This window comes from Haliotis cracherodii, unplaced genomic scaffold (assembly GCF_022045235.1).
Source record: "Haliotis cracherodii isolate W230 unplaced genomic scaffold, xgHalCrac1.p SCAF_17, whole genome shotgun sequence".
Taxonomy (NCBI): Eukaryota; Metazoa; Mollusca; class Gastropoda; order Lepetellida; family Haliotidae; genus Haliotis; species Haliotis cracherodii.
The window spans coordinates 13,047,521-13,063,531 of NW_027266272.1; the positions used below are offsets into that span (position 1 = coordinate 13,047,521).

At 41.9% G+C, this 16,011-nt stretch overlaps 1 protein-coding gene across 1 annotated transcript; it reads right to left on the reverse strand.

Annotated features, from left to right (window-relative positions):
• Positions 1 to 1,793: 1,793 nt before the first annotated feature.
• Positions 1,794 to 15,389, reverse strand: LOC139464401 (calpain-A-like). The gene is made up of 12 exons (XM_071245932.1): positions 15,317 to 15,389; positions 11,788 to 12,158; positions 10,835 to 10,966; positions 10,204 to 10,400; positions 9,182 to 9,359; positions 8,496 to 8,558; positions 7,896 to 7,990; positions 7,070 to 7,233; positions 5,410 to 5,523; positions 4,022 to 4,107; positions 3,182 to 3,396; positions 1,794 to 2,065 (listed from the first exon to the last, which is right to left on the reverse strand). Exons 2-12 carry the CDS (start codon positions 12,136 to 12,138, stop codon positions 2,017 to 2,019), a joined length of 1,644 nt encoding a protein of 547 aa, XP_071102033.1. The 5' UTR covers positions 12,139 to 12,158; positions 15,317 to 15,389; the 3' UTR covers positions 1,794 to 2,016.
• Positions 15,390 to 16,011: the final 622 nt, after the last annotated feature.

Sequence of the window (16,011 nt, forward strand, 5' to 3'; positions counted from 1 at the left end):
AATTGAAGCGCCTTGGCCACCAACATCATGTGTACACAGTCTGTCTGAATATTTCTGATAATTATTTGCGCCAAATAAAAATATCAAACGTTGTCCAAAAAAGTCAGGAAGGGGAGCAGTATCTTCACACAGTGTGCTCATGTACAAGGGCGATCGGGTAGTCTAGTGGTTAAAGCCTTCGCTCGTCACGCCGAAGATCCTGGTTCGATTCCCGACATGGGTACAATGTGTGAAGCCCATTTCTGGTGTCCCCCGCCGTGATATTGCTCGGATATTGCTTAAAGCGGCGTAAAATCATGCTCACTCATGTACTCACGTGATGAAGGGATCTATGAAACCGCTATTAACCGGTCTATCGCTGGCTAACGTTCGACATCTATTATACTTACGATGTAAAGGGACAGAAAACATTTGAAAACATGCCTAAAGGTCCTGAGTCTTCCATCTCAAGTTTCATTGCCGTCGTAAATAGAAAATTAGTAAGTCAACATGAAGGAAAGAAAAGCTGGTATTAGTTCCAGTGTTATTTTAATTTCAGCCGATTCATTACATGTATGTTCCTAAGCCATATGTAGATCACTAGTTCATACATACATCTGACTGGATGTTACCAGGTAGCCACGGGGACAAACTATTTTTAAGTGAGTGAGTGCGTATGGTTTTACGCCGCTTTAGGCTATATTCCAGCAATATCACGGCGTGGGACAACAGAAATGGGCTTCACACATTGTACCCATGTCGGAAATCGAACCCGGGTCTTCGGCGTGACGAGCGAACGCTTTAACCACTAGGCTTCCCGACCGCCCCGACAAACTATGTAAGACATACCAGGCTATACTTCATTGGTGTGCCATAAGTTAAAGGACAGGCAGTGTGAAGGACATGGTACTCACTGTATTTAACAACGAGGCATACATTTTCTGCTATACTTTATTTCAACTAATGGTAAAGGTAATTTGTCACACAAGCATACAAAACCAGCCGTTTCTTTTTCTTTATTGTAAGGGTACACACGGTCCTATTCCGTCGAGTCCTGCTAAAAGTCCATGGGGTGTGGGATGTGTGGGGGTGAGGTGTGGGGTGAAGTTGTACACCAAAAAATCCTCTGGAATATGAAAACATCCTCGAGCTCTGTTGTGAATGTGATCAATGTTGAAACAGGAGGTTCCGGGTGGTTGGTGATGATTGTGTGATCACATTCTCTTTAATGTCATACGGCGATCTATGAGGGTTCCATTGTTGTAAAGTTGTTAACAGTTAAACGAGGAGGTTTCAGCTGGTTGATGATGTGGTGCTGCGTTCAATGACTACCTTCCCTATAATGTCATACGGCGACATGCCGTAAAGGGCGACTATGCTTGTCGTAAGAGGCGACTAACCGGATCGGGCGGTCAGGCTCGCTGACTTCTATCACATTCTCTTTAATGTCATACGGCGATCTATGAGGGTTCCATTGTTGTGAAGTTGTTAACAGTTAAACGAGGAGGTTCCAGATGGTTGATGATGGTGGTGCTGCGTTCAATGACTACCTTCCCTATAATGTCATACGGCGATCTCAACCCATGCGTGCTGTAAAAGGCGACTATGCTTGTCGTAAAAGGCGACTAACGGGATCGGGTGGTCAGACTCGCTGACTTGCTTGATGCATGTCATCGTATCCCAACTTGGTAGATCGATTCTCATGATGTCAAAGACTGGATTGTCTGGTCAAGACTCGATTATTTACAGACCGCCGTCATACAGCTTGAATATTGCTAAATACAGCGTTAAACAACAAACAGACAACAATTCAACACATCCACTGTTGTAAACTTGTTCAGTGTTGCAACATGAGTGAGTGAGCAATATCATGTCGGGGGACACCAGAAATGGGCTTCAGACATTGTACCCATGTCGGGATTCGAACCTGGGTCTTCGGCGTTACGAGCGAACGCTTTAACCACTAGGCTACCCGGCCGCTCCTTGTTGCAACATGAAGATCCAGGACGGTGACGATGTTGTTGTTGAGTTTAATGATCACCTTCTGTGATGAGGAAGGACCACCTGTGCCTGCCTTGGTATACTCCTGAAACAGTCAAAATTGTTATTAATGTATACTACTCAAAAGAAGTTAAGGATCACCCGATTCTTTCAAATAACAAAAGTTAATCTCTGATGCCATGACAGATTAACAAAAACCAATATGAAAGAATCGGGTGATCCTTAACTTGTTTTGAGTAGTATAAATATTACTAACCATTAATAATATCAGGCCTTGGGCTTACCGGGGAAATAGTCCCATATAGTCTCCTTGTCGTGGGCCTTTGAGACCTGGTTGATTGCGTGTCATCGTACCCCGACGGCGAGACGATGATCATAATATCAATCACTGGTTTGTCTGACCCAGATTCTATTGTTTGCAACCCGCCGTGACAAAGAATGAACAAAACATGCCCCCATTTGGCGTCTTCAAAACGCGGAGAATAACGCGAAATCACTTCATTGTCAAGTCGATCAATACACTGTAAACAAAAGAAAACCGCCTACATCTCTCCAGTCGTCTTTCAATATGCATACACTCTAGTTGTGGGATCAGGGCAGTTGTTTGTTGCTTTTAAATATCTATGAAATGACATATGACCTTTTACGGTGTAAATATGTACTTTACATGACTTATTAGCATGTTAAGAAAGTTTTGATTCAATAGATCTCCTTGAACACGGGACCCGTGAAGATCCGGGTTAGAATAGGTCTTCAGCAACCCATGTTTGCCGTAACAGGCGACTATGCTTGTCATAAAAGGCGACTAGCGAGATCGGGTGGTCAGGCTCGCTGACTTGGTTGATGCATGTCATTGATCCCAATTGCGTGGATCGATACTAAGGATGTCAATCACTGAATTGTCTGGTCCAGACTCGATTATTCACAGACCGCCGTCATATAGCTGGGATATTGCTGAGTGCGGGTAAACAAACAAAACATATAATTAAATAATCGATTTCCATCAATCCATCAACCTTGAAAACAGATTCGTGACTGTCACAGTGCTAGGATCCCAAGGGTGAAAGGGGGACCAAGACAATCCAGTGATTGATAACGTGATCAACGATCCATGCTATCGGGGTACGATGATACACAATAACCAATTCACCAACTTCGGGTTGCACATGAAAAAAATTAAAAAGCTTCTAGCATATTTTACCTGCAATTATATAAAGGACGGGGAGAGAAGACTCTGATGAGAAACTCCCTGCTGACCCCGGGATGGACGAGGGACGGGAGAACAATGTATCGCCCGGGGGTGAGGCTGTAGCGGAACGTGTACTGGCGCGCAGGGTAGTAGTAGTCCTTTCTTTCTGTATTGCATGGTATCTTTTCTAGAAAGATGTTGCTGGTTGTTTCAGCGCCGTTTATTACCTTCAATATATAAAAATAAATAATAATACCTCATACAAAATATTCTTAAAGCGTGACAAATAGAAAACAGTAAGCTTTCAAGAAACGCTTTAATTGAAATAGTGACGAAGCAGATCCATTGACAGGGAATGGTGATGGTGAGTATGGTTTTACGCCGCTTTTAGCAATATTCCAGCAATATCACGGCGGGGGACACCAGAAATGGGCTTCACACATTGTACCCATGTCGGGATTCGAACCCGGGTCTCCGGAGTGACGAGCGAACGCTTTAACCACTAGGCTAGCCGACCGCCCCCACATTAACAGGGAAGGTCGTCTAAGTGACCCAGGCATCACTTTGGGCTTTCCTCACACTCTTTGTTTGTTTGTTTGTTGTTTAACGCCGCATATAACGGCCGTCTATATGACGGCCGTCTGTAAACAATCGAATCTCGACCAGACCAGTGATTGACATCATGAGCATCGATCCACGCAATTGAGATACGATGACATGAATCAACCAAGTAAGTGAGTCTGACCACGCGATCCCGTTAGTCGCCTCTTACGACAAGCATAGTCGCCTTTTACAGCAAGAATGGGTTGTTGAAGACCTATTCTACCCCGGATCTTCACGGATCACATTTACCTTGAATAGGTCGCACCGCATGTGATAAATCCTGTCCCCACGGTTGGCGTTCTGGACGATGTGGACCACAACCGGTACATCACCTCCTGGAAAAAACGTCGCAATAGTGAAACAAATCTATTGTTACTCTCTGATCGGATAAAGAAATGATCCGTTACATAATAAACACTGTCCACCTATTAGTGAGTGAGTGAATTTGGTTTTACGCTGCTTTTAGCAATATTCCAGCAATATCACGGCGGGGGACACCAGAAATGGGCTTCACACATTGTACCCATGTCGGGAATCGAACCCGGGTCTTCGGCGTGACGAGCGAACGCTTTAACCACTAGGCTACCCGACCGCCCCTGTCCACCTATTAACCATACACTGAGAGTTATGTGGTCCAAAAACTATTTAACCTAGCCTCCGTTATGTTCAGAGATGACTGAGCGAGTAATCGAGTTAAATTCAAACCGTTTTCAACAGTATCTAGGTTACATGACGGCGTGTCTGATTAAAGTGGGAGGAAAGCCGGAAGTAGGCGGCGCATAGCTTAGACGTTTCATATGCTTGGTGAAACCCTTGAGCAAAGCTATGGTGTTGACAAGAGAGGTCATGATCAAGAGAATGCTAGATTTCAATCCATGATAAAGTTTACTACATGTATTGCATAAGTCAATCGTTGTCTTATGAGCAATCTTACTAATATTTCTGTGACCTCACAATCATAAGATTGAGGTTAAAAGGACACTGTCAAGTCATTACAATACGACATGGATGACACCTGGAGTTCTTGAAACGAGTCAACACATATCCTGCCGCTATCACTCATTGTTTGTGTGTTTGTTGTTTAACATCAATATTCCAACTATATAACGGCGGTCTGTAAATAATCGAGTATGGACCAGACAATTCAGCGATTAACATCATGAGTATCGATAAACGCATTTGGGATACGATGACATGCATCAACCAAGTCAGCGAGCCTGACCACCCGATCCCGTTAGTCGCCCCTTACGACAAGCAATGTCGCCTTTTACAGCACGCATGGGTTGAGATCGTCGTATGACATTATAGGGAAGGTAGTCATTGAACGCAGCACCACCATCATCAACCATCTGAAACCTCCTCGTTTAGCTGTTAACAACTTTACAACAATGGAACCCTCATAGATCGCCGTATGTCATTAAAGAGAATGTGACAGAAGTCAGCGAGCCTGACCGTCCGATCCATTTAAGGGCCTCTTACGACAAGCATGGGTTGCTGACGACCAATATTCTTACCCGGAATCCCCATAAGTGTCATCACCCATAAAACGTGCAGGACAGCTCGACGACACCACTCGTCCGACAGAAAGCCTTCTACTAACGTTACTGTCCAGTAAATGTTCTCTGTCAAGTACTCACCTGGTCCAGGAAGCGTAAACGCCATTTTAGGATTTCCTAGTCTCTCCGTTAAATTATGTCCTTGACCCACTGAGGTTCCTCCTTGCCACTGTCCGAATATCTTCAGTACGTAATCTGTCAAACAGAGCACGTGTTACTTCGACCATGAGTGAGCGAGTGAGGTTTTACGCCGCTTTTAGCAATATTCCAGCAATATCAGGTCAGGGGACACCAGAAATGGGCTTCACACATTGTGCCAATGTAGGGAATCGAACCTGGGTTTTCGTCGTGACGAGCTAACGCTTTCACTACTAGGCAACCCCATCGCCCACTTCGGCCATGGCTCTATGCATATGAGTGAGTGAGTGAGTGAGTGAGTGAGTGAGTGAGTTGGGTTTAACGCCGCTTTTAACATGATTCTAGTTATATCACGTCGTCTCAGCTTAATGTGGGAGGAATGCAGGTCTCAGACGTTTACCACTTCGGTGAAACCCATGAGCACGGGTATGGCGCAGACAAACCTAGTAACATAATCGAGGCGAACCGGGATTCGAACCCGCAACCATAGGTTTCTGGCGTGCTCAAGTGACGCAACTGTGCACAGCGAATCACGACGCCCAAGACGACTGGGTCACCGTGCCCCCTCGATACATATGAACGATGGTCCATGTTTTATCAGAGTAGAGAATATGCTGGGGTTCCTTGGTATATTGTTCACATGGCCATGTTCCAGATGTATGGTGTGACTTATGTCAGTTGTGGGATCCGATATATAACTATTTAATGTTCATTTGGTCAACACACAAAGAGGAGAATTCCGTAAAACGTGAGAACATAATAATCCGTCCGCCGTGTGTTAAGTTCAAGGACAGTCCCATCTATTCCACATCACAACCATAAACAACATTGCAGGAATTCATCTGCGATATCACAACTATTTCATAGCAATCTCTCCGGTATTTCATAGAATATAACAGTACCTCAGTAATATCAATATTAGAGGAACGAAGTAGCTCTGTCGCAGCAGGTTCAATACCATTTTCTTTTTGTATCAGAGACATATCACTACAATATCAGACCCATTTCCTTTTTATATCACTGCAATATTGGCGTCATAGAACAGCTATATTCGCCGTGAAGCAGCATTGTGAAGACGTTTTACAGTAATATCAGTACTTTGTCATATCTATGTCATGGCAAATGCACCACAAATTCTAAAACTACTAACTCTCAAACTATAATATCGGTACGGAAGCGTAGTAGGGCCACGGTGATTGTTTTTGTCTAAGTCTCTCCTACGTAGGACTTACTATCTCCTGCGTAGGACTTACTATCTCCTATGTAGGACTTACTATCTCCTACGTAGGACTTACTATCTCCTACGTAGAACTTACTATCTCCTACGTAAGACTTACTATCTCCTACGTAGGACTTACTATATCCTACGTCCTAGGTAGGACATAGTAAGTCCTACGTAGGAGATACTTAGACAAAAAAACATTCACCGTGGCCCTACTACGCTTCCGTATATCGGTTCACCACGTGTCCATAATGTCTTTATATAGCTTATGATACTAATTTAATGTCCTGATGTGGTCCGCACGAACAAATGTATTATTTTGCATATCATTCTTATTACTGGAGACGTCGCGAGGCTGCAGAACAAGAGGTTTAAACTCACTTAACGGGTCGGATCGCCCGTCTATGTCAAAGTCCGGAGTCAGGGAACAGATGGTAGTCTGATGAAAATATCTGATGAAATCATCCACGCCTATCCAGAACTCTCCATCCTCGTTGTCATGGTGAAGGTTGCTGCCTATCTGCAGGGTCGACCACTCATCACTCCTGGTTTATACACACGGAACCAAGTTTGGCAACATCCTTTCACATATCCTGAACCGCGGTGTGTATGTTTAAATATCAGCTACTGACATTGATAACACTTCTATGTTTCTCCTGATGATGACAGCTATTGGGTCACATGATATCGTGCAAAGCAGAATAGGTCTTCAGCAACCGATGCTTGCCGTAAAAGGTGACTATGCTTGTCGTAAGAGGCGACTAACGGGATCGGGTGGTCAGGCTCGCTGACTGGGTTGATGTATGTCATCGTATCCCAATTGCGCGAATCGATGCTCATGATATTAATCACTGGATTGTCTGGTCCAGACTCGATTATTTACAGACCGCCGTCATATAGCTGGAATATTGCTGAGTGCGGGTAAACAAACAAAACATATAATTAAATAATCAATTTCTGTGTTTCAATATAAGTTTCATAAAAAAACCTTGATACAATATAACAATTATTTTGCTTAGAATTAAATGAACAAGCGGTGTTTAATTATTTTCCAGGTATATTTTATTGTTCTGACATTGTAAGTGAAGGAATGGGTGTATTTTTCATCTCCAGCTTAATTTGGTAAAAGTGACCGTTTAAAAGCTGTTAGGTCTATCGGCACCAGAGTGAATGGGTATGGAACTAAGCAGAGTTTTACACTACCTACCTGTCACTCCATTTCCCCTGCCACTCCCCACTGTGTTCGCCATGTGGGTTGCGAATCCGCACTAGGGGGATCTCTTCCCCGTCATGTCGCGTGACCTGTGACAAAGGGAGATAATCACAGATGGATCTGTGAGTGAATGAGTTAAAATCTAACGTCAAGGTGTACCTACTGCCCGGAAATGTCTTCGTAACTTTAAGAACTCCTCTTATTTTGCTGTTTCATTATGGATGTTTATACATATATGCAATTATGATAAAGGAGTCGTTAGTGATGCCAGGATACGCAGATCGTAGGTTCAAATCCAGATTAGCCCTGATTCGAACTATACGCATACTCGTTTTTTCATCAAAGAGTTTTCATCTGACACGCCGTGAGAAGTCTAGTTCAAAACGGCGTTCGACTCATTCACTCCGGGTAATCAGTCTTAAGCAAGTTTGGCTACATGATCTTGTCATCATTGTAAACCAACCCTACCGTTTCTATATCTTTGCAAACATCACTGCCATACATGGATGTGTATGGGAGAAAAGGGGGCCAAACCCATATGATATGTTTTTTTTAAAAAAATATCTTGCTGCAGATATGTAAATTTCTATTCACCACTTTAGCGCCGGTCAGGGAGTAAGCATGTGCTCCAACCAGCCCCATGTTATCTTCCTCTGCCTGAAAACACAAACTGTATTCACGACAAGTTGAACAAGACACATCCACTCCCGATAAACACATTCGCTCACTTCTGGAACATCACTTGTGCAACGCCTGTATCCCATACCGGCCATGGGAATCGAATCCAAAACGACCATATTCCTTAAAGGCAATGGAACTCAAAGCCAAATCGACCATATCCCATAACGGCCATTGGAATCGAAGCCAAGACGTCCATATTTCTTAACGGCCATTGGAATCGAAGCCAAAACGACCGTATCCCATAACGGCCATTGGAATCAAAGCCAAAACGACCATATCACATTACGACCATGGAAAGCATAACCAAAAAGACCATATCCCATAATAGCCACTGAAATCAAAGCCAAAACGGTCAAGTGAAATTGTCAAAACGGGATTTGTTATGTACGATGACCAACACTTAGAATGCTCCAATGAATATGGATTTTAATAAACGTGAAATTAGACCATGCCGAAAATGACTGAATATAAAATAAAAGAAAAGTGTAATATATCTGAAAAGTAAAAAACGAGTACTAATTTGAAAACAAGTTTCTTTAACATTAAGCTTTATGTTAACAGATTAAATGATTCTGAAGTCCACTGAGAAAGCTACTCACAAGATTACAGCAAGTCACCATGCCGCCACTGCCCAGCGCATTTGCTATTCGCCGGAAAAGATGTCGGGGATGATCGCTGTAGATAGCAAAGTCAATAGTCTCTGCTACACCTCCGGTCAGCGACAGGTAGGCGTCGCTTGGCCAACCCCCTTCAACAACGCTGTAGGACCCATGGAGCCTAAACACGAGGTGGCAACGGTAGGTAGTCCAAGACAGACAGACAGATAGACACAGACACACAGACAGACAGGCTGGAATAACTAACATATCTTTAAAGAATAAAAACTTTGCAACGACCAACGTGATATTAGTCTGTCTCACAGTCCCTGAAACATATTATATTCCGGTCCCTTCATCCCTTGCTCCTATTCAAAATCATATATATGATATGCACGTACTAGAAATAACTGATTTTCACCGTACATATGACTGAGCGAGTCGGGTTAAAGGCTGCTTTTAAGAGTGTGTCAGCTTTCTGAGTTTCATGCAGAAGATCCGACAGGGCACAGGAGGAATACAGTTGTAACCATATTGAGCCCGGATATACACGTGGGGACCACGTACTAATCATCCGAACTCACCATCAAGAGATCCTGACCTAACAAAGGGACGTAACTCTACACATCTGTTCGACGCATTTACTAAATAGTTAGTACGAATAGTTCCCATACATAACCCAGACTTACCACATCTTCGTATATTGTATAAGGACACAGAAGCCACAATGTGTCCATCCAAACCACTGATTCTTACAGCTTTTGAATTTACCGATATTCTCCAAAGTTCTAAATATGAGTTTGGGGTGCGATTTATGACCGGTTTCAGCGCATATCATATTCCAGTTGACGGATGTGCATAGCTGTTACAAATATTTCTTGAGATATTACATATCATGGTAAAGAAGTTATGATGAAACATGCACAGAGAACGATATGTCAATAAAACACGAGGATGAGTCGGATATAACTCGGTCTGCAACATGGGACATAGGCCTAAGGGTATCCAGAGATGTGATTGCATACCTTGCAAGGGCCTTTTCTAGCAGAGAGACCCACAACTCTCCGGAGAGTGACGGAGCGGCAGCCCCAAACAGGAACACTGATTTCCTCCTGACTGGCAGCAGATCATCCGTGTAAACGTCCAGCCACTCCCCAAACCGCCACATCCTGCAGTGGAAGATTCCGTCCGTTCTTGGAGTGTACGACATTTCGTTGATAACCTTAAATGTAAAATGAGTGAGTATGTTGGTTCTTTTATGCGAACTCCTGAATGTCAGTGATTCATTTAACTATCCCCCCACCCCCAACCCACCCCCAACCCACCCCCAACCATCCCCCACCCCCACCCCCACCCCCCATTTTTGTCTTTTGGTGATAGTGTAATCTGTTAAGGTGGAAAATCTGGTTATTCTCTGGCGTTGAGTTTAATTTTTACGTCACGTGTAGCCTAATGCCCAGCCGTTTCACGACATTAATGGGCTTTGTGTCCACGTTAGGGAATTGAAGCCTAGCCTTCGGCGTTGACGAGCTAACCCTCTAACCACTGGGCTACCGATTGTCCCTCCGTTATATATGCCATTTCTCTGGCTTGTTGCACTTCAAGGTATTTGTCCATACAGTTCAAAGTGTGGACATTAGAACCTTTAATACAAACCTTTCTTCGAAGAACTGGATTGTCGGCTATATTTGCAACCATCGCCAAAAACCAACATGTTCCAAAGCTGCGTTGATTAATGTCACCTCTTTCAGTTTCTTCGTGGAACAGTACAGGGTTTCTGAATATTTTCTGAAATTCCACAAAAATGCATCAATCATGAAATACGAAAGTATGAAATGCATAATCTTACAATATGTCGATTACATAAAGTTCAATTAAGATTCAATTATGAATACATGACACTTTTTATGGATACCAACTTCTTTTATTCGTTGTCACGACGTTTCAGAGCTACTACCTGCTCCTTCATCAGGTGACTGCCAAGTATGCTATCCATAAAAAGGTGTCATGTATTCATGTTCTCCCAACTTCTAAATGCCTATTGGGGCAGTCGGGTAGCCTAGTGGTCAAAGCGTTCGCTCGTCACGCCGAAGACCCGGGTTCGATTCCCGACATGGGTACAATGTCTGAAGCTCATTTGTGGTGTCCCCCGCCGTGATATTGCTGGAATATTGCTAAAAGCGGCGAAAAAACCATACTCACTCACGCTCTATAAATACCTTTCAAAGACTTCATTGATTTAATTTATTTGTATATTAAAAATTCACCTCAACTGGCTCAGAAAATATACTAATTTCGAAATTGATAATAGTAATTGATGTCTGTCCGAGCATTGTGTGACGTCAGAACTTACATTTATCACACAAGGGAATAACTTGCGTGGATTAAATATTTTTACCAAGTCATAGTCCTATAACATTTGCTGTAACGTAACGTTGAATGCTGATTCTAGCTCATGGATGTATGGATTACAATGACAAACAAAAGCTAAGGGGGTTTAAGGTTACTGTACCGTTACATTTACATTATCATACAGCAACAAAATCAAATATTCCAACGCCGTTTAAATTTGAGTACTAAAACCTACGTACGATGTTGTTTCCACTTACGTGTGGTCTCTTCCACTCCAGCAAACACATCTTTTTATTCACTTTAATTTTCATTGGTCGGGGAAAATCTGGATCTGTCCACATTTTACTGCTAGGAACTACTGGACGTTGTGGTCGGTGTGGATCTGACCTCGGTGGCAGGAATATTTTAGTGTAATACTTCAGGCTTGAACCAAGAGCATCCTGGCTGTAGTGCTTGTCGCTAGGATTGTGGGGATCGTAGTCATCCATGACGTTGGTGTCGGTGTCCTCAAAGTCATCGTCTTCTTTATCGTCCTTCTTATCATCGTTTTTGTTGTCAATATCTTTATCGCTATACTTATCTGACGTTTTTGGACAAAAACATTCCATTCTTTAAAAATGCTGAAACCCTGTAACAAAATTTGAATTTTATTTATTTGATATGGGTTAATTATTTGAGGCGTCATATCGTGACCTCTCTTGTAATTATATAACATATGTTCGAAATAATTTAAAAACTCCAGTAATCACAAATTTTGATCTAATATAAAGATGCGAGTTAGAATGGATCATAAGCAATCCATGCTTGTCCTAAGAGGCGATTAACGGGATTAGATTGTCAGGCTCTCTGACTTTGTTGGTGTATGTTATTCCATCCCAATTGAGTAGATCGATGTTCATGGCGTCAATCACTTGATTATCTGGTCCAAACTCGATTATTTACAGACCGCCTTCATATAGTTGGAACACTGCTGAGAATGAGTTCGGCGTTAAACAACAAACAAATAAAACAGGAGTCAATCCCCTCATGGCTAGGACGTAACTTGTGTGATATGAAGAAACGCTGCAATTCAAATTATATCTGTAAGTGTACATGCAAACTCGCAAATGCGCGTTTTTATTTTCACCATGTCGTATTTCAAGTGTAACGGGGTGTAACACAAGGAATTCAAAAGGCTCTACTCAGTTTATTTGTATTCATAGTTTCTATTCAAGTGTGTATAATATACTAGTCTTGGCCACAATGTGCAATAATACAAGCCTAACAGAGACAGCTCGGACCTTTATGTGGCACCAACAAACAACCCGGATCTGGAGTCTCATGTCATTTAACGGTTACCTGAATTCACCGACCGTCAAAGGCTCATGGCTCTGTACATTTATTCATTGCTGTAACTCGTTTCAAAAGTACAATGTTCACAGAAAGCATGTGTAGACGCGTGGGCAGTGTTGACTTACAAAGTTGTTTAGGTGTTGACGTGTAGACTAACATATAGTCTCTGAAATGAACATATCATACAGAAAATAAAAATCTAATAAAAAGGGAGCCCAGTGATTCTCTTCATTTGCAGTAATCTAGACTTGCCAAACATTATAGACTTGCATGGGCTGTAGTTGATATAAATGTATCAGGGTCTGTAAGACAGACTAGTTGACGTGGGACGGACTGAGATCTGACATGTATGCACCCCAACGACGATATTGTATTGTAATAACGCTACAGGTGTTGAGGACCGCTCCACAGTGTGCAATACCACCTTCTTATTTCGTACAGCACAGACTTTAAGTCAACGCTCTGTTGATAGAATATACCTTGGGCCTATTGTCTCTTCGCGTTATGTCCTGCTACAAACTTGACATGATCAAACACAAACTAAAACTATATAGGATGAGTGAATGGTTCATTATAAGAAAGTTATGTTTAATGTGACAAAATGTCTACACATATTTCACATATAAAGAAACAAATCTGCCATTCCATATAAAGTAAACGACGTTTATAACGAACAAGGTTAAAACGAACTGACCGATATAACGAACCTATTTTTTAGTCCAGACCATTTGTTGTATAAATGCTGTATATATGCTCATAACGATCTATGGTTAATACGAACTAAAATTTGTGGTCCCTTCGAGTTCGTTATGATCGTAGTTGACTGTAATGATAAAAGCATTCACGAATCGTTTTCGTTAGACTTCATTTTTCACAATAGTGTTTGGTGAATATGCAAGTAGTATCATTATTGTTGTTTTCTTGATGTTGTTAATGTCGATGAAAAGACCACGTGGAGTAATCAATGGTCCTTTAACATACATCGGAAACATGTGTTTTGTTTTTCCTTTTTGGAAAACATTTATGGAATTTAATCCTAAGCTGTTTAGTTCTGGGTGCGTCACAGTACCTATGCTTCAACGCGTGCCTGTTCTTGCCAATGTTAGTTCTCGACCCATATCTCCCAACACTGGAGTGACACTGGCCTTATAATCATATGCGACAGTCGCATTTATATATAGGTCAAATATGCTGACACGCAAAAGCTTGTGACCGCTTATACAGATTTATTAATGGCTTCAACTGAATAGACCATTCTCATACCTGAATGCAAGTGTGTTGGTGTATCTGAAACCCGAGCCAGTCCTCCCGCCCCTAATACATAAACGTATTGCATATGTTTGTTTGTAGAGCAGCATAACAACAAAAAACTAAATATAACCGTTGTAAGACATTATATATAACGCAAAGGACGTTACTTCATGTCAAGCCGCTGTAATGCATGGACGCTTCTAAGTTTCTGTCTTTATGCCATATATGAGTGAGTTTTACGGTACATCGGTACCAGAGCAGCCATATCTTGAGAAAAACCTGTTAGACATTAAACTTTATTTCAACAACGGGCAGTAGAACAGAAGATCAAGGAAGTAATTAAAAACTTCAAGAGAGATATCCAAAACACATTTAGACATGATATTACTTACAATTAGTGGCTGACTATAGGCCACATCAACTAAAACTAGAAAATACCCAATGTTTGTTTGTTTGTTTGTTTGTTTATGTGTTGTTTAACGCCGCACTTAGCAATATTACAGCTATATGACGACGGTTTGTAAATAATCAAGTCTGGACCAGACAATCCAGTGATTGATATCATGAGCATCGATCCACGCAATTGGGATACGATGACATGCATGAACAAGTCAGCGAGCCTGACCACCCGAACCCGTTAGTCGCCTTTTACGACAAGCATAGTCGCCTGTTACGGCAAGCATAGTCGCCTGTTACGGCAAGCATGGGTTGCTGAAGACCTATTCTACCCCGGATTTTCACGGGCCTTATACCCAGTGATATTAGTGTCACATATTTAACCCACTGTGAAATAGCTGGAATACTGATGATTTACACAACAAACAACATTTAGTATGTATGTATGTATGTATGTATGTATGTATGTATATATGTATGTATGTATGTTATATGTATGTATGTATGTATGTATGTATGTATGTATGTATGTATGTTATATGTATGTATGTATGTATGTATGTATGTATGTATGTATGTATGTACGTACGTATGCTCGTGTGTGTATATATGTGTGTTTTCCGTATTCCATGTCCAATATTCAGACGACAGTAAACACGTGGTAGTAGCTGCTCTACCCAAAGAATAAATGATATGAAAGGCGATAATGAGACAATCTCCTAACATATGCCATGTCTGGGTTCTGAAGACAGATCACCTGTACGACATTATCGTATATCAATAAACGTGACATTGAAGGTTACTTACGTAGTACGCTACCTATTAATCCTGTCCCTCGCCACCACCCACGTTGAATAACTACCAACATACTAACTGTGCGAGAAGGTGACTATCTCTTTTGGACTAACAAAAGCGACGGAACGGATCGTGTCAAGAAATATGTGTACCCATTGAAATGAAGACACGATACGTAGTATCACTGTATTCCGCGAGACCAACGGGAACCTCTCACTGATCGTGTTAATATGCATTTAAATTTGCATTTATACATCAAACTGTTGATATGGAAGTGTTATGAATACATGTATTGTACCTGTGAAGATCTGGAGTGTCTTCAGCAACCCACACAGGATGTGTTCGTCAGGTTTGTTGACTTGGCTGATGCATATAAATTGTATCCCTAATGCTCGATCGATGCTCATGATGTCAATCACCTGGGTGTCTGGTCCAAACTCGATTATTTACATACCGCCGTCATTTGGCTTGAATATTGCTGAGTGTTGCATTAAACAACTAACGAACAATGAAAACAAGAGTCAATCCCCGTACGGTCACGACATAACTTGTTTTCTTTGACGCAACGCTGCAATTCAAATTATATCTTGTACATGCAAACTAGCGCGTGTTTACAATGTAGTATTTAAAGTAAAGTGGTCTAACACAAGCTCCGACGGTTTATGCCTGTGTTACAGTGTCAGTGACACGGGTAAGAAGTTCCTGGT